Source organism: Panthera leo, chromosome D4 (assembly GCF_018350215.1).
Source record: "Panthera leo isolate Ple1 chromosome D4, P.leo_Ple1_pat1.1, whole genome shotgun sequence".
In the NCBI taxonomy this organism is placed as follows: Eukaryota; Metazoa; Chordata; class Mammalia; order Carnivora; family Felidae; genus Panthera; species Panthera leo.
In genome coordinates this window covers 38432969-38458775 of record NC_056691.1, presented here as the reverse complement: position 1 = coordinate 38458775, position 25807 = coordinate 38432969, and the positions used below count along the sequence as shown (strand labels likewise).

At 37.3% G+C, this 25807-nt stretch overlaps 1 protein-coding gene across 9 annotated transcripts in view; it reads left to right on the top strand.

Annotated features, from left to right (window-relative positions):
- The window catches only part of MPDZ (multiple PDZ domain crumbs cell polarity complex component), a 162106-nt gene that overhangs the window by 44731 nt on the left and 91568 nt on the right, over positions 1-25807 (top strand). For all 9 annotated transcript variants that reach the window (XM_042912484.1, XM_042912491.1, XM_042912488.1 and 6 more), the window contains exons 4-11: positions 7093-7302; positions 7930-8069; positions 8698-8911; positions 9665-9793; positions 12107-12313; positions 14714-14828; positions 15179-15267; positions 25516-25699. In XM_042912484.1, coding sequence (XP_042768418.1) covers positions 7093-7302; positions 7930-8069; positions 8698-8911; positions 9665-9793; positions 12107-12313; positions 14714-14828; positions 15179-15267; positions 25516-25699 — 1288 coding nt within the window. The remainder of the gene's footprint in view (positions 1-7092; positions 7303-7929; positions 8070-8697; positions 8912-9664; positions 9794-12106; positions 12314-14713; positions 14829-15178; positions 15268-25515; positions 25700-25807) is intronic.

Below are 25807 nucleotides of genomic sequence, written 5' to 3'. Positions count from 1 at the left end.
TTAAGCAACTGAGCCACCCAGGCGCCCCTAGTTCACTTTTTATTTCATCTTCTTCCTCTATTAGCATGCTATTTATACTTAATTTTATTATTCTTTTAGTGGTTACCCTAAAGATTAGAGTGAGCATCCTTGGCCTATTAGAGTCAACTTTTAAAAAATCTTACAATAATTATAAATTCACAGGAGGTTTTCAGTATAATAGAGAGGTCCTATATGCACTTCACCCAGTTATCTCCAGGGGTGATGTCTTGGTAATTCTAGTAAAATATCAAAACCAAGAAACTAATAATGGTACAATGTGTGTCCATTTCTTCAGTCCATGTCATTCTCTGGCATACATTTGTGGAGCCACCATCGCAATCTAGGTACTATTTCATCACCACAATGATCTCTCTGTGCTACTCCTTAATAGTTATACCCTGTTCCCTTCCTGCCACCACCCCTGTCCTCTGGCAACTTTTTCCATCTTTATAATTTAACCATTTCAAGAATTTTATGAAAATATCATCATAATGTATGTGACCTTTTGAGATTGTCTCATGTTTTTCATTACTCATGACACTCTTGTGATCTATCCAAGTTGTTGTGTATATTAATATTTTATTCTTTTTTGTTGTTTAGTATTATTTGCTGGTAGGGGTACACCTCTTGAGAGACATTTTGTTTGTTTCTAGGTTTTTACTTTTGTAGATAAAGCTTCTGTGAGCATTGCATACATGTTTTTGTGTGAATGTTAAGTATTCATTTCTATATAATAAATGCCTAAGGGTGTAATTGACATGTTGTATGGTAAATGCATGTTTAGTTTTTTTTCAGAAACTGCCTAACTCTTTGCCAGTGGGGCTGTACCATTTCACATTCCTGCCAGCAATGTGGGAGAAATCCATTTTCTCCACATTCTTACTAGCACTTGGTGTTACCACTATTATTTATTCAGTCATTCTGATAGATATATAGTGATATTATTTGTGCTTTTAATTTGCATTTCCAGGATGGATAATAATGCTGAACATATTTTATGTTCCTATTTGCCATCCACACAACTTTTTGGTGAAATGGTTTTCCTTTTTTAAGCCAGACCTGAGTCCTTTGTCAGATATATTACCCTGAAGTTATTTTGATTTTATTTTAATTGGAACTTTTACTACTTCTTGGAAAATGAAAGAAGCTTAGTACAGTTCAACCTCATGTACCCTACTCGTGTCTTTTATGTAATTGACATGTACTTTCATTCTACTTATATTTAAAACCCCACAAATTTTATTTATTGTTTTAAGATATTACCATTGATTTACTCATATTTTTATTTTCATTTATTTATTTTAAGTATATTTATTTATTTTGAGAGAGAGAGTGTATGTGTGCACAAGCTGGGGAGGGGCAGAGAGAGAGAGAATGAGAGAGAAAGAATCCTAAGCATGAACCATGAGATCATGATCTGAGCTGAAATCCAGAATTGGATGCCTAACTGACTGAGCCACCCAGGTGCCCCTGTTATTTTATTTTATTTTATTTTATTTTATTTTATTTGAGAGAGAGAGAGAGACAGACAGACATTGTGTGAGCAGGGGAGAAGGGCAGAGGGAGAGAGAGAAAGAATCCCAAGCATACTCCACACTCAGCATGAGCCCGATGTGGGGCTTGATCCCACGAACCTGGGATCATGACCCGAGCCAAAGTCAAGAGTCGGTCATAAAACTGGACTGAGCCACCCAGACACCCCTACTCACATTTTTAAAACTTGTTTTTGTGTGTGTGTGTTCTTCAGTCTTTTGTGCTAATGTAAGGAAATTCCATGAGGGATCTTTATTAATTCTAAGAATTTACTTGTGCATTTCTTTTGTATAGTTCTGAAGCAACACTGTGTGTGAGTATGTGTGTAGGGAAGGTGTTCTGAAAATGCTCAGGTGACCTTTTTTTGTTGTCATTTTGTACTTTTTTATTCTATTGTCTTCTGTTTTTCATTGATTAACTTGAAAAGTCAGCTGTCCGTTTTACTCTTCTCTGAAGATAAGGTTCTTTTTTGTTCTGGTGACTTTTAAGATCTCCCCTAGGTCTTGGCTTTCAGCAGTTTTACTATGACACGCTGTGGTAGTCTACCTCTGGGATGGACACCAATATTCCCTGCCATCTGGTATTCATGCTTTTGTGTGATCTCTTCTCTTTGAGTGTGGGGTGGGTTTATTGATTTACTTCTGATGAATAGAATATGGCAGAAGTGGTTGTTTCTTTTTGACACCTTCCGAGTTGATCTCACACACAGCTCTTTATATAAATTTTCTAATTGATCTCAGTGGAAGGGTTACTCTGATACAGCTATTCCCACAGGGTGGGCTTAATTATATATAGAACGAAAGAGAATTGTTTATTTTCCTGGCATGCTATTGTAGAAGCAGCAGCTCTCTTAGCAACACCTCCAGATGAGTGGCTTGCTTTTCAGTAGTCCTGGAAGGCATAGTGACCGATGCTCAGAGCACAAAACACTTATTTCTTCAGACATGTCCTGTGTGCCACCTGAGGGCGCAGTGTCACCTGGGGGGCAAATGTACATTTGTCAGAGTCCTTTTTAGAGCTGTTTTGCTAGTCATAATTTTTTTTGTAACTATGTGACTCCATTACATAACATAAAAGTTATGGCAACAACTTTTTCCATGAACATTTACTTAAATTCTCTTGAAAGACTATGTAAATGAATTGAGAAAACAGTTGTTGGTAAATTTTTTTTTTTTAATTTTTTTTTTCAACGTTTTTTTTTATTTTATTTTTGGGACAGAGAGAGACAGAGCATGAACTGGGGAGGGGCAGAGAGAGAGGGAGACACAGAATCGGAAACAGGCTCCAGGCTCCGAGCCATCAGCCCAGAGCCTGACGCGGGGCTCGAACTCACGGACCGCGAGATCGTGACCTGGCTGAAGTTGGACGCTTAACCGACTGCGCCACCCAGGTGCCCCAGTTGTTGGTAAATTTATTGGGTGTGATCAAACTGTAACATTCTGAAGAAAGATCTTCTAAACATCGAGATTTTTAATGAAATGGTTTCTCAGGTGTCCAAACTCTTGCTCCATCTTAAAGAGACTGAAATTAAAAATAATGCCATATTACTTGAGTGCAGTTCATGCAGGAAAGAAGGTGGGGACCTCTCATGCATCAAGATACTTGTGAATGAATACATACATGCTTTGGATCAAAGTGCTTTCCAAGTTAGGTATTTGTCCTTTGTTATGATTTCTGCTCAGTCTGACGTTTTGAGATAACTCAACCAATTCCTGTTCTGACTGCATCTTATAAGAGGACTTCACCTGTACTTCTAAAAACTGAGAGGTGTTTCATCCTGCCTTTTTACAAAGACTTTGACAACTTTTTCAATTGACTGATTTACATAACCTTCATTTTATGTTTTAGGTATTAGCACTAATTAAAATCCATAAATTAGGTTAATCCGTCTATTTACTAAGAACACAAAAGGACCTTTTAGATTGAAATACTCAGCCAGAATTTAAACAGAGAGCAGATAATTACTTGGTGACTCTTGCTCGTTTACTAGCAACTTACATAAATTATACAGATTGTTTATCTGTATATAAAAATCACCAGATAGTTGTGTTTTCTTCTGTTTATTTTATATTTATAAACCAAGATGGGAGTCAAGCTTTTTTATTAAACATTTATGCTGTGTCTGCTATGAACAGGTCTGTCAAGGCAAGTAAGATCCATTCCTGTTTTTCAAGATTATATATAGTTCAGAAAGCCATTTTAGTAAACAGTTATAGCAGAGTTGAAAGGTGTGTTTGTGCTTTCTCCTATGAATGCAAATCTGCACATTTAAAAACAACTCTTTGGTATAATGATATAATTAGGTTATAGTTTTTAAATATGTAATCTCTTTAACCCTTGCTCTTCTATTTACATAGACCTCAAGGGCCAAGAGGAGTTTGGAACAGTTATTGACATTGGTTAAACCTTTAGCAAATTTGGAGAAAACATTTGATATTCAATACTTTTAAATGATTCTCATAGTGTTGTACTTTTCTGGTTCTGTAATTTCACTCTTAGAGTGCCTTCATACGTGGTCTTCTATGATATCAGAGCTTCTGTTTCACCAGTCAACTTCATATAGATAAACTCTGTGTTCTTGGAATGTGATTTGTTCATTCTGGCTTACCGTAGCAGAAGTCCAAATATTTTTCTCCTGTGCAAACATACCATAGGCATTAGGTCTTGGTGTGTGGGATCCTCAGCCTGTCACAGAAATCATTATGCCATCTGCTTCAACCTGAGCGGTGTATCTTCTGCTGGCAGACTTTATTGAAGTTGCCATGGTTGAGGATTAAAAAAAATCAAGTTTGGCATACGGATCTTGCTTTTGAAAAAAATATTAATTGATAATGCCTGCTGTATATTGTAAAATGACCATTTGAAAGATTCCTAAAAGCCTCTTCTAAACACATTGATCTTTTTTTTGGTTTTTAATCCATGATTGTAGATAGCCAATATAATGTTTGGATTATTGGTAACTTTGTTCACTTACTGAATCTTCTGTTCAATTTTAACGATAGGTAACAAACTCTTAGGCATGGATTGGTGATGTGTTGTAAAATATTTTGATTGCTCTGTCAATGTAAACTCTTTACCGAATGTCTTATTTCTGGAAATGATACCTCAAATGACTGTTTGCTATATGTATAATTTTTTTTAATGTTTATTTATTTTTAAGAGACAGAGAGACAGAGTGTGAGCGGGGAAGGGGCAGAGAGAGAGGGAAACACAGAATCCGAAGCAGGCTCCAGGCTCTGAGCTGTCAGCACAGAGCCCGACGCAGGGTTCGAACCCATGAACTGTGAGATCATGACCTGAGCCGAAGTCGGACGCTTAACCAACTGAGCCACCCAGGCGCTCCTGTTTGTGATATGTATAATAGAAACATAGGAACACTGTGATGAAAAAAAATCTACGTCACAGTCAACTTATTAGACGTGTGACTTTGTGTAACTATGTCATCTGTAAAATGGAAATAATGATAGTTGGGTTGTTGGGCAGATGAGATCAGAGTAGGTCCCTAAAAAGATGAACATTCTGCAAATGTGTATTGAATGCCAACTCTGTAAGGCACTCTTCTAGAGAATGAGGATATAATAGAGAATAAAATACTCAAATTCCTCCACTGGCAAATTCTACATTCTAGTCTGTCCCCACCAGCTGGGATGGAAGGTCTATGACAACAGGGTGCATCCAGGTGGTAATAAGTGCCATGGAGAAAAACAGGGCAGGGTAGGCTCATGGAGCCTAATGATGGGGTGCTCTCTTGGATAGCATTGTCAGGGAGAGCTTCTCTGGGGTGAAGTTGAGCACATCTCAATGAAATAAAGAAATAAGCATGTCGATACTTGTGGAAGGATGTATGTGGCTGATAGAAGAAGCAGGTTGGCAGTGTGAGGAACCATGAAGGGGTCAGTATAGCTGGAGCCTGGCAGGTGAGAGACACAGTGCAAGAGATGAGTTCAGAGACATATCCATAAAGCATCATTGATGTACTCTTTCTGATAAATAATTGTGGGTAAAAATTTACATTAGAGACACCCTACAGAAATAGGAAATTATTTAGCCTTAACTGGTGCTCTTTCTAACAGGTGTATACAAGTAATTATAGAATGTTTTTCCAAAATGGAATTATCTTTTTTTGTCACTGTTGGTACTTATGTGATTGTACCTGGAGTTAGCCAAACTGTGAGGTTTGAGGGCATAGTCCTCTAGACTTCCACCTCTGTTCAAGACTTGACACCAACAGCAAAGAGTTAAGATCTAACTATGGAGTTAGAGGGAAGAATCCACAAAAGACCATCCTCATTTCTGAGATGGGCTGAAAGTCCTGGATCTTCCTCAGACCATCTCCAAGTTTAATAATTCAGTAGAAGGGCCTACAGAACTTTCTGGAAACTGTTATACGGAAGCTTATGGTCCATTATAAAGAAAGGGTATGGGTAAAAAACATTAGCCAAAGGAAGACATAGTACAGGCTGAGAGGATTTCAAAATCCGAAGCTTCCATAAACGTTTCTTTTCCCAAATTGGTAGGCGACCAGTATGCATGGAGTATTGCCAACCCAGGAACCTTGCCTGATTTCGGTGTTCAGACATTCAATTACGGTATCATTTCATAGGCATAATTGATCGCCTATGTGTTGAACTTTGTGTCAGTGTGGAGTGATATCTTGTAGCTTTGGAGCCCCCCATGAAGAGCAAGAAGACCCTCCTATCATTCTGGAAAGTCCATGGGTTTAGCGGTTACTTCCTAGGAGCTGAGGATGAAAGTCAGACCTGTCTTTGGGAAAGGCCAAATTCATTACTACATACATTGTTCTAAATAGAATTCAAGAATGTAGAAGGTAAATGGTGCCCTGGAATCCCCTCTCAGGGACAACTGTTATATTGGTTGGTGTATAATATTTCAGATGTTTAATACAAATGTAAACATCTTTTTGAATGTACATTGTATCGTACTGTGCACATTGTTTGATAACTAGCCTTTTTCACAAGTTTGTATAGAATGTATGATTGTGTGTGTGTGTGTGTGTGTGTGTGTGTGTGTGTGTTTTAATGATACCTTCAACACTGGAGGTAGTTTTTAAAAATTGTCCCATCTAATAAACAATACTGCATTGAGCTTCCTTTTATTTTTATTTTTTTTTTATGTTTTATTTTTTTTATTTTTGAGACAGAGAGAGACAGAGCATGAGCAGGGAAGGGGCAGTGAGAGAGGGGGACACAGAATGTGAAGCAGGCTCCAGGCTCTGAGCTGTCAGCAGAGAGCCCAACGTGGGGCTCGAACTCAGGAACTGTGAGATCATGACCTGAGCCAAAGTCGGACGCTTAACCGACGGAGCCACCCAGGCGCTCCTTGAGCTTCCTTTTACACACATCTTTGTGTATTATTCTCATTTTGCGCTTGAAATTAATTTCTTGAAATAGAGTTGCTGATTGAAAGGGTACAATACTGAAATTGTATATGTAACTTCATTATTACCCTCTTGGGATGTTTCCTATGAAATAGTTTATGGAATGTCAAAATTGTTAATAATCTCCTTATTGCTCCTAGGTAAACATTGCAACTTCGGCAATTTCAAATGTTGAATATGCCCACATTCCACATCTCAGCCCAGCTGTAATTCCTACTCTGCAAAATGATTTATTTTTATCATCCTCAAATAATGGGAATCTGGAAGCATTTACAGGATCTGGCACTCCACACATCAATGGAAAACCTGCTTGTGATGACTTTGATCAACTAATCAAAAATATGGCCCAGGTAAGAACATTTCTTCCTGTTAGTTATGATAGAACAGTGCAGTCAGGTCCTGGATAATTGGAAGAATATGCTTGTTTATATTAACATTATATAGATATAAACATATATTATTAAACGTATTTATGAAGACATAACATTTGAAAAAATTGAAATGGAAAAAAAGTGGATTTTGCATCAGTTTGGATGGTTCAGAGATTTTTCTATTTCATTTTTCTTTATTTTTTTATTCTTCAGGGTCAAAATAAAATGTCTCATTGTAGGTGATGAGTGATAAAAGTTATCTGAGAAAATTCTTTGAAATTTCTGTTATTTTTTTTAAATTTTTGTTTTAATGTTTATTTATTTTTGAGACAGAGAGAGACAGAGCATGAACAGGGGAGGGTCAGAGAGAGGGAGACACAGGATCTGAAACAGGCTCCAGGCTCTGAGCTGTCAGCACAGAGCCCGACGCGGGGCTCGAACTCACAGACCGCGAGATCATGACCTGAGCTGAAGTCGGACGCCCAACCGACTGAGCCACCCAGGCGCCCCTCTGTTATTTTTTTTAAACAAAGTAATACCATTAATAAAATAACTGAATAGAGTGATTGACTTTTAATTTGATTTCTTGCTTTGTTTCCTGAACAGGGTCGCCATGTAGAAGTTTTTGAGCTCCTCAAACCTCCATGTGGGGGCCTTGGTTTTAGTGTTGTGGGACTCAGGAGTGAAAACCGGGGAGAACTGGGAATATTCGTGCAGGAGATTCAAGAGGGTAGTGTGGCTCACAGGTGAGACTCTCATGGTATCTTCTCTGTGTTTGATACCACATTCAGAAGGTAGAATATAGAGAAACAAAAATGAATTAAAACAGAAACAATCTGTTATTAACCAGTTGTTAGAATTCTTTAACACTGCTATGGTAAGCAAGTTATTTTAAGGGAGAATATCTTTTAAATACAGTCATAATCACTTTTTAGGAAGAAAAGGAAAATTTAAGCAGAACATTATTCTCACTGTTATTAAAACGGCTCTTTTTGATTAGTTTAAAGGTTACTATATAGAAAAATATACAAATGACCCATGATTGCTTGAATTACATTTTTAGTAATATACTCAAAGCAGCAACTAAATGTATACACTTTTGCTTTTATTTGTTAGTAAATAGGAATATCTAAGATAAAACGTATAAGTTGAGTGAGTAGCTGTAAAGGTGGCTTTTAAATGGGAAGGGTTGATTAAGGATGGACCGGCTGGAGCCAAAACTTATATTTTTGAAAGTAAAATTGTAGGGAAAAGCTTAAAAAGTGTGGACATTAGAAAACTGGATTAAAAATAACCTGAGAATATATGCCAAAGAAGCTTTCCTTTTCTTGAGAGCTGTCAGGTATCTTTTACCCCTTTTTTCCTTCTTGCTAGAGATGGAAGATTGAAGGAAACTGATCAGATCCTTGCCATCAATGGACAGGCACTTGATCAGACAATCACACATCAGCAGGCTATCAGCATCCTGCAGAAAGCCAAAGATAATGTCCAGCTAGTTATTGCCAGAGGCTCATTGCCTCAGCTCATCAGCCCCATAGTTTCCCGTTCTCCATCTGCGGCCAGCACAGTTTCCGCTCACTCTAACCCGGTGAGTCCGTAAGATTTTTAAAAGGGACAGAACATATTTTTCCATTCTTGTTGGTTGTCTATAGACCTACCTTTGTGTAGGTCCTATGTAGTTCTTGAGTTTTTCCCATTTTATGCTTTTATCTCTCCCTAGCTTGGAAAGTTTGTTATTTAAGTCTATGTCTTCTAAATCAACTTTAACCTTTCTTTGTGTGATTCTTTCAGTTGACTGACTGCATTTCTCAAAAAAAAAAATTATTTCTTCAACAAATCAGATTCTATCTGTAGGCAGATACAGTCTTGATTTTGCTTTGTAAATTACAGAATTATACTGTTAGTGGTAGCTGTCAATGACTTCAAAGGAATCTTGTAATTTGAAATTCTCTGAGTCAAGATTTTACTAAGATTTTACTAAGATTTACTAAGATTTTACTGCTAAGATAATCTTAGCAGGTGATGATTTCTCCTTGATCTTTGTCTTTTTTTAGAAGTTCTAGAAAGGATCTTGCAAATCAGTGCCTATCTTCAACTGATTAAATGTGGTCACTATAAAGATGTATTGATAATTTCAAGAATGATTATATCAGTAGCAGTAACAATGTGTTGAAAGGGAAGTATACTAAATAAAAGGGACATTGTTAAGGCTTATTATTATGTCTGAACTCCGTTATTTAATATTAATCACAAAGTAATATTCACAGAAATCTCAACTGTAATAGAACTTTTAGTTTCCGCAGATTTTTTTTTCAAATTCATACAGGAGTTTTGTTTTCAGGTTCACTGGCAGCATGTAGAAACTATTGAATTGGTGAATGATGGGTCTGGACTAGGGTTTGGCATTGTCGGAGGAAAAGCAACTGGTGTGATAGTAAAAACCATTCTACCTGGAGGAGTAGCTGACCAGGTAAGCTATTCCAACAGGTCTCTTATGCCGTTTTATCAAATTGTATGCCTTTATTCATTCATTCATTCATTCATTCATTCATTCTAAGATACAGACATTGAGTGGGGGAGGGGCAGAGAGAGACTGGGGGAGAAAGAATCCCAAGCAGTTTCCACACTGCCAGCAGTGGAGCCCAGTGTGGACTCACAGTGTGAGATCATCACCTTAGCTGAAACCGAGAGCCAGACACGTAAGTAATGGAGCCCCTATGCCTTCATCATTTATATTTTGTGTTAGAAGAAACTTTGGCTTTACATAATGTCAAAGAAGCTGAATGAGAATCTTCTGTTTTGCTGGGCATTTTCTAAAGTGTTTTCTTAGATTTGGGAGAAATACCTTTGAAAAGGGACATTGATCTTAAGTTACAGTTTTAGGCAGTGATCTTAAGACTCTTGTAGAACCATAGATTAAAGTCCAGGTTATGGTTTTGATCCTTGTAGAGGTAGCTACCTTTTATTTTACAATCATGTATCCTATTTATAAACCTACTTAGCTGCTGTATAGCCACAAGGTATTATGGAAAGAAGAATACTTTATTACTGAGAGAAAAAAAAACAAGATTCAACTTGTCCCTTTAGTGATGGGTCACTTGTGTCTTCTTTGTAAAAGCACAGCCTATTTTTATCTCTCGGAGTAGTTGGTTAAAGCATTGCCGTTTATGCTATGTGACATTGCTGGAATATATGAGAGAAAAAATGCAAAGTTATTATATATTTAAATATTTAAATATTTATATATTTAAAAAATTTTTTTTAATGTTTATTTCTGAGAGAGAGAGAGTCAGAGTGTGAGTGGCGGAGGGGCAGAGAGAGAGTATGACATAGAATCTGAAGCAGGCTCCAGGCTCCGAGCCATCAGCACAGAGCCTGATGCGGGGCTCAAACTCACGAACCATGAGATCATGACCTGAGCTGAAGTCGGATGCTCAACCAACTGAGCCACCCAGGCACCCCTGATTTATATTTTAATTTGAGAATTTCTAGTGTCAGAAACTTTTGCTGTTGTTACAACATTTTGTTTATAAATTTGTTTGTTTTTCCATGTGTATTTGAACTTAAACTAGGAAGGCAATTCATCAGATATTTCTCATATTCATATATACAAGCCTTGTTTAATGGCAGCTTTATCAGTAGAAGTATTAGCAGTAACACAATAATGTGCATATTTTCTTCCTTTTAGCTCTTAGCCAGCATGTACAGTATTGAATGAAATTTCCCTAGGTGACTGGCTTGCAGTAAATTAAGCTTTATCTTCAGTGTAGAATTGCCCCGTCCAATAATATAGCCACATGTAGCTACTTGCTACTTGTAAAACTCAAATTTAAATTAATTAAAATTAAATAAAATGACAAATTCAGCTTTTCAGTTGGACTAGCCACATTTCAAGTACTCTGTAACCACATGTCACTAGTTACTGCCATACTGGATGATGCTGTCATTGAAGAAAGTTCTAGTATGGAGATAATAAGTCTGCTGTTTTTACTCCCCTTATCCATCTAAATTTTCATCTCATAAGGATTTCATCTGCAAATGAGTTTTTTAGGGATATTTTTAATTGAAAACACAAGACAAAAAATTGTAGTATTAATTCAGTGCTTTCTTGTGTTCTGTACTATATTTTTTGAGTAATATGTATTTGCATAGTGACCTGGGCTTCATCTTTGCTTAGTGGCATTTTCTTCTTTTTCTGTTTCTCAAAAAATTTTCAAAAGGCTTCATATTTTCTTGCATCTGGTGGGTAGATATTGAAGTGATAAGCTCTTATCAACTATTGGTTTAGGGAATATTTGTGAATTTCAGTTACTTATATCACATTGAATAACATTAAGATGCTTCAAAAGGCAGTTAAAATAACAACCACATGTTTAATATTCCATGATTGGTAATTCACATGACTGCTATTTTTACATTATTCTCTTTCCCTTGTTTGGGATCTCTCTGATGAAATTAAAATATTAATATCCTGGGGGCTGGGTTGGCACAGTCAGTTAAGCCTCTGACTCTTGATCTCTGCTCAGGTCATGATCTCATGGTTTGTGAGTTGAAGCCCCTCATTGGGCTCTGCGCTGACGGCACTGAGCCTGCTTGGGATTCTGTTTCTCTTTCTCTCTGCCCCTCCCCAGCTTGTGTTCTCTCTCTTTATCTCTCTCTCTCTCTCTCTCTCTCTCTCTCTCTCTCCCTCTCCCTCCCTCCCTCCCTCTCTCAATATAAATAAATAAACTTAAGAAAATTAAAAAAAAAATCAATATCCTGATTAACCGATCTCTTTATTCAGCATGGGCGATTATGCAGTGGAGACCACATTCTAAAGATTGGGGACACTGATCTGGCAGGAATGAGCAGTGAGCAAGTAGCACACGTGCTCAGGCAGTGTGGAAACAGGGTCAAACTGGTGATTGCAAGAGGTGCCGTAGAAGAAGCAGCAGCACCTGCCTCTGTGGGCATCACCCTTTCCTCATCCCCATCTACGCCAGAAATGCGGGTAAGTAGGTGGAAACATTAGGAGGAAAGTCGCAGGCACTAGCATTTAGATGATGGTGATGTTTAGAAACTAGTCTTAATGATATTCACATGTTAGTGCTAAAGAATGTAAATTCAAGTGTAACTGTGTTTCAGCACTGATATCTTATTAATTAGGAATAATGTGTAACAGATGAAAAATAGGTTTCTTTAAAAAATTCTAGATTACTGTTTTACATAGTAAACGTTTACATGAAATGTAATGTTACATGAAATGTTTACAGAAATGTTTCGTGTGCTTTCTCTAAGCAGCACATTTATGAGGATAATCTTTTGAAATAATGGACTAAATTTTAAATAATTATTTGCTACTGATAACTAAAATGTTTAATTCTATCTATCTCTTAACTAGAAGGCTCTAGTTAGGTGAGCTGGGAGTTCCAGTCATTCTCCTTCAACAGCTTTCCTTTTACTGACTTTGGATGGGGGGAGGAATAGGGGTGGGAGTATCAACAAAATAATTTTATCCCCAAATCTCTTAAATATTTGAGAAAATAATTACACCCAATTTCTAGATAAGCTTTATAGCAAATGCAAGTGCTACATTCCTTTCTGGTAGATCTAAAAACATCAATGATTTTTTTTTTCCTGTTAAAGTTTTTTCTAATTAGTTGCTACAGATTCTTTTTTTAATATCCTAACCTCCTCCACAAGCCCTTTAAAACTTTATTAGAACACTTGAAATTTCCATGATTCTGTTGTTTTTAGGATCGAGTTAGTTGCTATTTTTTGCAGAGAGAAAGAAGTAAAGAAAGAAAGCTTGTGTATGAAAGTATTTAAATCACATTCTTTTGTGGTAAACAAAACATTTTATTCAGCAATATATAAATGAATGCAATACCGAAAACCACTTGATGTAATTGAAAGCTTAGAAAAATATCTATTCTGTGCATATCATCATTTCTGAAGCTTGTGCCCCTTTTAAAACCATTCGATAGTCAAATTGCCACCCTCTAAAATAGCACTCGCATAAGTCTTATTAAAAATAGAAAACACATTTGTTTCAATTGAAGCAGATTTCATCCTGTCATTTTCTTGTAATTATCTAAACTTTAAACTTTTGCTAAGTTTGCACAGATAATTATGTGCAATGAAAAAAATAAATCAAACTTTACTATAAAATTATATCTCATTTAGATGGACTATCAGTGAGATACAGAGTTTGCTTAAAGAAAATCAAAACCATTACCAGCTCACTGCAACGTGTATGGGCATTCGAACCCATAACCTTCGTTCCGTTACGAGCTTTGTAGGATTCTCTGGGGACTCTGCTGGAACCACACAAGTATGTAATGCCAGTAGCTTGTTGGTGACATACCACACTAGTCCACCAGTGCTTAATTCAGAAAACCATGCCCTTCAGTCCAATATATAATTAATAACAACTCTACATGTTAGAGAAACTTGCTTTCAGCTGTCATTTCAGGAATGAAGATCAATGCAGAAAGGCATACTTTTCTTACAAAGAGCTTTTTATGTTAAAGTCTGAATTTATAAAACAAATACAGTAACAATTTTAAATAGCTTTGTTGCATTTCCCTGGCTTTCAAAATAATCTTCAGTCTATTAATAAAATACCTGGAAGATAGATTAACTCATATTCATGGTACTAGAATCAACTATCAACTTAAGATCATAGCAGCAACAACTTAGTGGACACTGTGGCTCCTACATTCTCCTGAGGATTTTACATGCTGAAAGGCCTTTTAAGAGCCTTGGTTTTGCAGCCAGCTTATCTGCATTTGAATTCTGCCTCTATTAGATTGCTTGCTGCTTGTCTTTGGTAAGGTTTATGTTCCTCAGTTTCCCCAGAGAAGAATTTATCAATTGTACCTAACCTCATAGGCTTGTTCTAAGGAGTAAATTAACTAAGACAAGTCAAGTGTCTGTTACATAGAAACCGCTCAGTAGATGTTAGCTGGGCTTGTTATTCTTATTCCTGATAGACAGTTGAGCCAAGTGATGCTTAGAAAAGTTCAGTGGCAAAACTGGATATGAACTTGTTGACCTGAATTCAAAATATGAGTTCTTTCAATTGTGGAAATGAATATAAACCATCTCCAAAAATAGAATTTGTTAATAACAGACTATTTGATTAAAAAAAAATTGTACACACAAATAATTATGTATTTCTCTGATAAGGGGGTGTTCACCCTTACTGCTGACATTCCTTTTGAGTAAAAATGTAATGGACAGTTCATGTTGTCAACATTGAAGGAGTAGTCCCTGCTATAATTCTCTAGCAGAGTTATTTGCCATCTAATTACGTTGTATTATTCTTAGATAAAGGTTGTTGCTTTTTGAGTTTATCTTGTTTGTTTACATGTCTAATCGCTCTATTTGTTTACCAATTTTATTTTAGGTTGATGCTTCTACTCAGAAAAGTGAAGAAAGTGAGACATTTGATGTAGAACTCACTAAAAATGTCCAAGGACTAGGAATTACCATTGCTGGTTACATTGGAGATAAGAAATTAGGTAGTTTTAAACACTTTTTTTTTTCTACCTGAGAATTGCCTCTCATATCTTTTCTTTGTCTTATGAAACATTGAATCAACATTATTATGTATTTTCAGATTGTTGGATAACCTGATTGAAAACTTCCTTAGGAATAATTCAGTGTAGGAAACTCTGATACTGTATTTGACAGACAAAATCATTGTCATATTTTCTAGCCTAAGTTTCTGTTGGTTTTGCTTGTGTGGCTTGTTGATTTGTAATTATTCATAATTAGGACTTTATATTTGGAGAATGAAGGATGTATAGTTTTTGAGTGTGCTTTGTAAATAGTAAAAAATAAAATCTAACAACCCTATTTCTAATCTTAGAGCCTTCAGGAATCTTTGTAAAGAGCATTACAAAGAGCAGTGCTGTTGAACATGATGGAAGAATCCAAATTGGAGACCAAATTATAGCAGTAAGTAACACATTTAATAAGAGCTTTGTTAATTTTCATGGTTGAGAAGTGCATTCTCATAGTTTACTCAGTTTTGGGAACTACTGTTAGCTCCATACTAATTTAAGCTTTTTGGTAATTTGAGGCTATCATTACAATTACCCGTTTTGTTATTTTGTGAAAGTAAGAGCATTGGATAGAAGCTTCACTGATCTCAAGTCTAAATATTAGAATAATTTCTGATATATCTGATTCCTAGTTGTAATGAACTTGTTACAGTAATATCACACTTTAGTTGTTGATACGTTAAAGGTAAAGACCAGACATCATAATCTTTAGTGTAGTTGAATCTGAATTTTGGGATGAGTGCTTTTTTTTTTTTTTTTTTTTTTTAATATCAACAGAATGATGGTGTTGTTGTTGGCTCCATGTCCAGGACTCTTTTAACTTTAGGAATATATAAGAATAAAAGAAATAGATCTAATCCCCTTAATCAGATCAACCCCATCATATGGATATTGTCGTAACCTCAGTGTGTTTTGAGCCTATGGCTATTCAAGGCTGTGTACAAAAGAATACAACTTTTCAGTTCAGTGTTCTGCACAAACTGGGCTACCCTAACTACTCCTCATAACATAAGTCCGAGAGACCCTATATCAGGGGCTTCCTGGTCAGGTAAGTTTAGGAAAAACTGCATGTGATAGGGTCTCTTAGGGATTCATAAAGCACAGTGAAAAAATCTAAGACTCTGAGAATTTCTGCAATAGAGAAAATGCAGCTGTTTTACTTTGGATTTTCCTAAGCTTTTGTAATCATAGACTCTTTCCTCAAACATACTTTGGAAGACATTTTGGAGTATACTGATTTATCTTAAAATGTATCTGTTTATATATAAGTCCCTGTTGTTCCCTTGGGATGTTAATATGTTAAGAAAGAAGAATGTTAAGATTCCTGTTCATAGCAGCATTATTCACAATAGCTAAGAGAGAAAGTAACCCAAATACCTGTCAATGGATGAACAGATAAACAAAATGTGTTATATAAATACAGTGGAATATTATTTAGTCTTATAAAGAAGGAAATTCTGTCACATCCTGCAACACGATTGAACTCTAAGGACATTATTTTAAGTGAAATAAGTCAGTCACCAAAAGACAAGTACTGTGTGTTTCCACTTATATGAGGTACCTAAAATAGTCACACTCAGAAATAGAATGGTCATTGCAAGATTTTGAATAGAGGGCCAATGGGTACAGAGTTTCAGTTTTGCAAAGTGAAAACATTCTGGAGATCTATTGTATGACACTGTGAATAAACTTAACACTACTGAACTGTGCATGTAAAAATGATTAAGATGCTGAATTGTTTTGTTCTGTGTTTTCTACCACAATTAAAAAAAAAAAAAGAGGTGCCCTTATCTCTCTGCCTTTGCTTCTACGTTACAACTTCTTCTTGGGCTTCAAACTAAGTACACCTGTTCACTTCTTGAAAGCTATTCTGAAGATGCAGTTGTGCTTGCCACTTAGGTTGGTTGGCTATATCCTATGCATGAGTTTTAACCACTGTATTTTCTTTTTAACATAAAATGAAAATTAACTACTTTTTTTTTTATTTTGGAGGAAAAGAGAGAGAGAGTGCATAGATATAGACCCCAAAAACCATACCCAATACTGAATTAAAAATTGAAAACATAGCTAATGTACTCTTTTTTCCCCCTAAGATACGTATTTTAATCCATTAGAAAGCTGTTTTTAAAATGTTCAGTTACTTTTGAAAGAGAAAGCCTGTGAGAGTTGGAATTATACAATATGTGGTCCTTTGTGTTTCTTTTTTTTTTTAATGTTTCTTTATTTTTGAGAGAGAGAAAGAGAGCGCAAGCAAGGGGGCCACAGAGAGAGAGGGAGACACAGAATCCGAAGCAGGCTCCAGGCTCTGAGCTGTCAGCACAGAGCCCGACACGGGGCTCGAACTCACAAACTGCAAGGTCATGACCTGAGCTGAAGCCAGACGCTTAACCGACTGAGCCACTCAGGCGCCCCAACATGTGATCCTTTGTGATTGGTTTATTCCGCCTAGCATGTTTTCATGGTTCATCCATGTCATAGCATGTATCAATTCTTCATTTGTTTTTATAGCTGAATAATATTTCATTGTAGGGATATACCACCTTTTATTTACCTATTTATCAGTTGATGGACATTTGGGTCATTTCTGCTTTTTGGCGGTTACGGATAATGCTGCCATGAACATTCATGTACAAGTTTTTGTATGGATGTATGTTTTCATTTATCTTGGGTATATAATTAGGAGTGGAGTTGCTGGATCCCATTATAACTGTTTAGTAAGCTTCTTTCACCTACAAAATTTGGATAAGGAAGCTTCCCGTGTGTAATTTTTAGCAAGACCAAATGAGTAATTAATATACCTGTAATTTAATTAACATAATTAATATACACTAGACATATAAGTACCGTTTTATTAATTAGGCAGGTACTTCCTGAAAACCTGAAATGATTGCACATTTTAAAGAGTCTCACAATAGCTTCCCTCCAAACTTGGTGTCATTTTCATTCTTATTAAAGTGGAAATTCATATACGGTTTTGCTCACATAAGGTCAGTAATAAAGGGCATTGTTGAAGAGAAAGTAGAAGCACCCTTCCTCTGTTTTCTTGCTTTCAGTAAAATCACTTGTCTTCACTGTCATCAGTGTTCTGAGTTTCAATTTTTAGCAATCTGCTCTTCAAAGTTGCAAGCATCTCAGGCTCTAAAGAAACTTCCTGCAGTGCTTTTGCTCATGCATGAATTTTTGTGAATGGCGCCATCTTGTGGACTGTTGAGATGTTGGTGGTGGCATTCTTCACCCTGGTTGCGTTTTCACAACTGCAGTCTTTGCTTTTCAGTTTCTGTTTTGGCAACGGCTGTTTGAAGCTGTGCTATACTCTGTTTTTGTTTTGTAGTTGTTGAGGTGGTGAGAAGATTGAGAAATTGTTTCTTACTATTGTGAGGAAGTATTTTATGACATTAAACCAATTTTGTTATAAGATTCCTGTTTCACACATTGTGATCTGTTGACCCCTAGGGTTTCACTGTGACTATTCTAGGGGAGGGAATAGAGCAGTTGACTCCATTTTATTCTGGTATATTGGTATTCCGTATAAGAATTATTTGATCAAGGGATTCTATTGTATTTTAAAAAGTTGACCAAACTTGTCATCTGATGAGATCATATACTCATTCCATTTAATTAATTAATTAATTAAATTTTAAATTATTTTTAGAGAGAGAGGGAGTGCAAGTAGGGGTGGGGCGGGGGAGAGAGAGAGAGAGAGAGAGAGAATGAATGAATGAATGAATGAATCTTAAGCAGGCTCCCTGCCCAGCATGGAACGCAATGTGGGGTTTTAATCTCATGAATGTGAGATCATGACCTGAGCTGAAATCAAGAATCAGCCGCTTAACTGACTCTGTCACCTAGGCATCTCATTCTTTTTAGATTGATATATAGAGGTCTTTGCTAAAAGCGATGTGGAATTATGATTGATTAAAAAAATTATTAAAAAAATTATTGAACAAGTAAGGAAAGGTGTCAAATGTTGCCTTAGATATTCTGACTTTGTTAATAGGCGCAAGTTCTCTCTTAATACGTGTCTCTGTAAGCTGTGTTGGAGGTGTTGGCTGGCTAGATCGAGTAAACCTCAGGAGCTGGGGTTTTCAAGTTGTTTCAACTAGTGATTCTCTCCTGTAACTGTCGTGTCTGCCCTGTGCATTGTGAGGTTACTGGAACTCTCCTTGAGGGAGCACATAGGCAGTTCTGTTGCTGTTGCGTGTAGTTCCGGTGCCCTGTGGTACCATTGGGTCTGAAGCCACGTCTTCACTCTGCCTGTGATAATGACAGACCATGGCCGCCCGGGTCCCTGTTTTGGGCTCTGGTGACCTCGTCTCATGTGTGTGATGAGTGTAATGATATTGAACAGAAACTGCTCTCGGGAAGGCCTGAGATTTTCATGTTGATGAATCGCTTCTTCCGTCTGTTAATAATACCAGCTTCTGGGTTCCTTCCCAGTGTAAAGTGCTCGGGCACTGTAATTTGGGGGAAATTGTACCCTTATTCCCATATAACAGATGAAGATACTGAGAAATTGGAACTGAAATCTAGTTCCATGATTATTCCATTACAGCAATTTCTTTTGTACTGGTACCATCTCTATCTAACGTTTGGGTAAAAGGGGATGTGGTTTTAAATTGAGGTCATCAAATTTTGAAAGTAAAGGAAGCATGCAGGTTTTGGTTTGTTTTTGTTTTTACCATACTTGAACTTTATTGCTATTGACAAAATAATGTGCATTTGACTTTTAAAAATGAAATTGAGCTTTGAAAGAGGTGAGCAATAAAAATCTATTATAGATGAAAAGTTGCAACCTAAGTGAGCCTCAAAGTTGAGATTTTTATGATTTTTTTCTTATTTTCTTTACTATCCTGGTGGTAAGTAACATGTTCATTTGTTTTTAGATTAATATTTGTCTTTGAGGTTTGAAGATCATAACATTGGAACATGGTTGAAAAACCTCATAGAAACCACTATTAGTATTTCAGAAAAATTCCATATATATTTAAATAGGATATTATATTTGCTTTACTTTTTTTTTTAAATTAATGTTTATTTATTTATTTATTTATTTTTTAACGTTTATTTATTTTTGAGACAGAGAGAGACAGAGCATGAATGGGGCAGGGGCAGAGAGAGAGGGAGGCACAGAACCGGAAGCAGGCTCCAGGCTCTGAGCCATCAGCCCAGAGCCTGACGCGGGGCTCGAACTCACAGACCACGAGATCATGACCTGAGCTGAAGTCGGACACATAACCGACTGAGCCACCCAGGCGCCCCAATGTTTATTTATTTTTGAGAGAAAGAGGGGCAAAGAGAGAGGGAGACACAGAATCTGAGGCAGGCTCCAGGCTCTGAGCTGTCAGCACAGAGCCGGACGTGGGGCTCAAACTCCCGGACCACAAGATCATGACCTGAGCCGAAGTTGGACACTTAACTGAGTTAGCCACCCAGAGGCCCCTGTTTTACCTTTTTATTTTTCATTTTACTTAAAAACATACTTGGAGGGTATAGTCATCTCATCACATGTAGTTCTATTGTAATATATTTAAGTGGTACGTATTCATGGATGGTTAATATTTTTTACAGTTTTCTGCTGTTATAAACACCTGGCATTACATACCACTTTTTATGTCTTTTACAGGCTGACTTGAAGCATCTGATTTTGCTCTAATACTGTTAGATTTGAATTTTACTTGTTCCTCTGCATTGGATCTTGTATGCCACTGTTTTCTTTCTTTAAATTTTAAATCTGATTAATCTCTCAATCAGCTAGAGTGTTTTGAGTAAATTTTATGGAAAGAGAATGTATTGGTAGGCTTGCCAAACCTTTTCTATCTGAGAATCTCTTCTGCTGCCTTGGACAGTTTGGCTGGGAATAACAAAAACATTCCATAAGAGAAACTTAGGGGAGGTAATCTTAAACAACTTTTAAGATTTTGCAACATTCCTTTTTAATTTTTAATAGGGAAGGATTTTTCCTTTCCCTCTGGAAGAAATCTTATACAAGTATCATGGCTTACCTCATTCTCACAGAATAAAATGCCCTATGGCCAATTAGAATCACTAAACACAGTCCCAGTTTAGTGACTAAAAATTTCTTCGGGCTCCTGGGTGACTCATTCGGTTGAGTGTCCAACTCTTGATTTTGGCTCAAGTCATGATCCCAGGGTCATGGGACTGAGCCCCACGTTAGGCTCGGCACCGAGCGTGGAGCCTGCTTAAGGTTCTCTCTCTCTCTCTCTCTCTCTCTCTCTCTACCTCTGCCCCTCTCCCCTACTTGTTCTCTCTCTCTAAACAAAAAACAAAAACAAACCAAACAACAACAAAAACCTACCCCCCCCAAAAAAAAAGAAAGAAAGAAAAGAAAAGATAGAAAATTTCTCCTCCTAAGTAGTAATTGAATTTTAAACTACAGCCCTGGTGTAGCGGAAGCTTGCTCTGAAGTGATGGCTTACCTAGGGATAGAGAGTGTATGCTCCAGTTTATCTTTCCCTACCTAGCTATTCTTTTTCTCCCTCACCTTCTTATGGCAGGTTCTGCCCCTACCATCATAAAAGGCGAGAGAAGGAAGTGTAGGGTGGATAATCAGACACACTGTCCTTGACTCTTCTGCTGTAAGATGGTTTTGTGCCGAGTGAGCCTGGCAGATGCTTAAAACTGCTTCTTAAGAGTTCCTTCTTGGATTCTTAGGAGGTCCTAGATGGGTTCCTGAAGATGTTTGATTTAACTTCCCAAGACGGACGATGGAGTTTTCATCTGACTTTCCTTACCTTTGGCCTCTGGTTTCTCAGCAGTCTACTCCGTAGATTGTCTTTGGGGTACCATCATTCCCTAGGGGCACTCTTGGGTAGGTTTCAAAATGGCTTGAGCCTGACTTTCTCATGTGCGTGGCCTGCCTCAGGTCTATGCCCAAAGTCAGACATTTATCAACATAATAGCCTTTTTTCTCTTGCTCCACCGTCAAAGCGACTAAACAGCCTCTCCCTTGTCCTTCCGATGAAGTTAGACATAATCCACTGCATCCTTCCCTACTACCGGTGACTGATCTCTTCTGACTTGAGGCCAAGGGTGAAACATATAAGTGGGTGGCTTGGGGACTTACAGTCATCTTCTGTCTTAAACAAACAAACAAAACAAAAAAACAAACCTCCTCTTTAATTTTTCCTGACCTGTAACAACCCACCTCTTCTATGCCGTAACTGTGTGTACATTTTCATCCTTACTACTTGGTTTAAATTTCTGCCTGATGGGCCCGCTCATAGCTCGTGATGGTACAGGATATAAATCATCTTAGCATCTCAACCATGATTTCCATTTTTACATGTATCACACTAAATGTAAAACCCTTGATTTGTAATTTCTTTACCACAAATTCTCTGGATAACCTGCTCACTCTGTTGCCTAAGTGCTGGCAGATTCTTTTTTCTTTTGACCTTTGGAATCCAAGAATTTTACCAGGATATGTCTAAGTGTTAGCATTTTGTTTGGTTTTGTTTTTTAAATCTGTTTTCTGGTTTTTCATGTACCTCTTTTATTTGTAGACTAAGGTAAATTTTCCTAACCTAATCACTTCTTTGCTTATTTTTTTCCTCATTTATTCTCTTTTCCTTGTAATTCTTTTCATTTATATTGATTTTTAGATCAGCCTGTATATGTCTTTAGTCTTTTCTGATAATTTTTTTGCTTATTCTTTTCTTCTGAAATAGGGGAACATTGTATGCTCCTGCCTTCCATTACCTGGCTGTTTTTGTGGTATTTAAAATCCTGTTGACTGCCCTCATTGTCACAACTTTCCTTTTCTTTTCTGGTAGATATTTGTTTTTTTCTTTATAACTAAATCCATGTTTCCTTGAATGCTGTGAAATATGAATCCTTTTGAGGGAAGTTTCAGAAAATATCTTTTTTCCTGTTCACTACAGTAACAATTTCATTGGAAGATGTTTGTAGTGACGCCTCAGTGCAAGCACCTTCTTTTGGACATGGTATCTTCCTCCATATCCTGTGACCTTTCATCATTCTTAGTAGGAATTGTGCTTGTACACATGGGATTTGAGATGGATTCTGCCAAAGACTGTGTTGGTTTTGTCCAGATGATTCAGGAATTGACAGAGCAAGAAGGAAGGGGGGCATTTAAATTTATTTAAGTTTCACTTGTAGATTAATTAATAAAGACGAAACCAGTGCTGGGGTATCACCGTGGGGAATTTTGCCCCTGTGTACTGAGAGATTGTTTTCTGTGCCTGTTGTGGAGCCAGGAGTTGGTTGGGGTTGTGTGGGTGCATGTGTGTAGGGTGTGATGTCATTGCGTATGTGTAATTCCATGCTGCTGCATGCTCCCAGCATGCTGTGCAGCCTTTAGCACTTGGTGTAATTTTGTGGAATCACTGGTTAAGATCCACAGGTACCATCTGACTACCTCATTTTAATAAGAGACTCTTGTTGGATTTTACTGGAGTTTCTTCTCAAAGACCAAACAAACTATTCTTTCACATAGATTCAACTGGCCTGCTTTGGATCTGGTCATGTCCAGGCCACTCCTAGTAGAAGTTTCCTCCAAGTTACTGGCATAGGGACTTTTATTTTTCCATGGTTTCCAGTTGTGTTGCAGTGTTTTCTCTGTTGTTATATTTTTATTAGTTAGTCCAAAAGGGAATCAACAGGGTGAAGGTAGGAGGAAAGAGAAGAGAGGTAGACACCTAAACTCAAAAGCATTATGTCAACTTTAAGTAACTTGCAAAGGGTAAGATTGTTATCTAGATAAATTTAGAAAAATCTATATCAGAAGTCTCTAGATTTTTGAGTATCTCCCAATTAAACACTGCATTCTCCCTCTTCTTCCCCCTTTATGTATTCATATGTGATATATATTTTCTCTTTCTGTCTATATGTATATATGTGTGTGTATATATATATATATATATATATATATATGGTATTATATAATTAGTATATATGTTATATGTGTATGTAAAACAAATGGAATTTTAAAATATGTTTAATTAAAAGTCCTTTTATATTCTTTCAGAAACCTCTGAAGTAAGGTATTATATCTTAGAGATCATGATCTAGCTCTTGTAATTCTCATTCATTTCAGTGCCTAATGTGGCCAGCACTGTGCTTAGAAAAGCATGACACTTACACAGCCATTTTATACCCATTTTACAATACAAAAGAAATATCAATGACTTGGAGTTTCAATATTAAATGTTACACTTTTCCAAACCGTTTTCAATGTAGTTTTGAAATTTTATAATTTTCAGTGAAATTTAAAAAAATAATGTGCTATAAACTGCACTTATTTATTCAAAAGGTAATTTGCTTTACAAATAAATCCTTGACAAATGGACAAATGACTCTATATTCCCATTTAGGATGAATATCTGCTGTATAGACAGCGGTATGTTTTGGTGACATCAGAGCCCGTCCTCTTGGAGTATGTAGTCACAAATCTAATAATGACAGAAACTGTAAAATTAAAGTTCTGGTAGGGGCGCCTGAGTGGCTCATTCGGTTAGGCGTCCGACTTCAGCTCAGGTCATGACCTTGCCGTTCCTGAGTTTGAGCCCTGCCTTGGGCTCTGTGCTGACAGCTCAGAGCCTGGAACCTGCTTCAGATTCTGTGTCTCCCTCTCTCTCTCTGCCCCTCCCCTGCTCGCACTCTGTCTCTCTCTTTCTCTCCCTCTCTCTCTCTTATAAATAAGTAAACATTAAAAAATTTTTAAAAATATTCTGGTTAATGCTGGGAGGGAGAAATGGCAAAGGGGGCTTTTAGTTAGAGACCTTATGATAGCTCAGTTCTGAACATAACTATTGCACGGACATTTGAAGCAAGTACAGGTGTTTTCTGGGTGGACAGATGAGAAAGAACATGGGCTGGAGGGAGCCCAGAGAGTCTAGACTCGGGGAGCAGAACCTGCAGAGGTCTTCTGGCTAAGGGGAGCATTGCAGGGTGGGAGCGGAAATGCGTGTATGGGGGCTGGAGGGCACAGGGGTGGGCAGCCCCGTGCCAGATGAGATTGGTGGTGCAGCTGGGGACACTTGACACAGGTCTTTCTAAGTTGTGTTCACAGTATGGAAAATTGACCTAAGGAATATTCTACCAAAGGCAGGGTTGGGACGATGTGATCATATCTTCAGTTTGGAAAGATCACAGGGGCATCTTCAAATGTTTCATCCTTTGTGAACTAGAAAAAGGGAAAACCCCATGTATTTTTTGAAGAGGCAAAGAAATAAAAAGGAAGGTAGTTTTGTCGTCTTTTTTTAAAGCTAGGATAAGTGTGATTTTTGGAATACATCAGTGCTGTCGGGGACTACTTTTGTCACTGTCTTCTACACTTTATATCCTGCAGAGTACTGGTTTCCAAGCATGACTGTGTATCAGGATCACCTGAGGAATATAAAAGAGTATTCCCACCCTGGAACTGTTGGCTCCTAATATCTAGAAGCGAGACACCATAATCTCTAATACGCAAAGCAAAACTCTTCTGGGTAATTCTAGCGCTCTAAGTTATTACTAGTCCCCAAACAGGTGTTCGTTCATTCTGCAATTAGGGGAGCACTCAGCCCCATTCTTTTCCCACTAACAAGCAGTAAGCATGCATTACGTGAATCGGTAATACAAATATTCATTTATTTTTTAACATATGTTGCTCTTATCACAGGTAGATGGCACAAACCTTCAGGGTTTTACCAATCAACAAGCAGTAGAGGTGTTGCGACACACAGGACCAACTGTGCACCTGACACTAATGAGGAGAGGAACGAAGCAAGAAGCTGAGCTGGTGTCAAGGGAGGATGTCATGAAGGACGCGGTCTTGTCTCCTGGGAGTGCCAGCGGAAGCAAAGGTAGTGCCAGGTTCAGTTGGTTTTCAGTTAGACCCTTATATCCCTTAGATGTTTTTCTAATTCTGAAATTATTTAAAGAATGGTCTTTAGTCTTAACTGTTCACTATG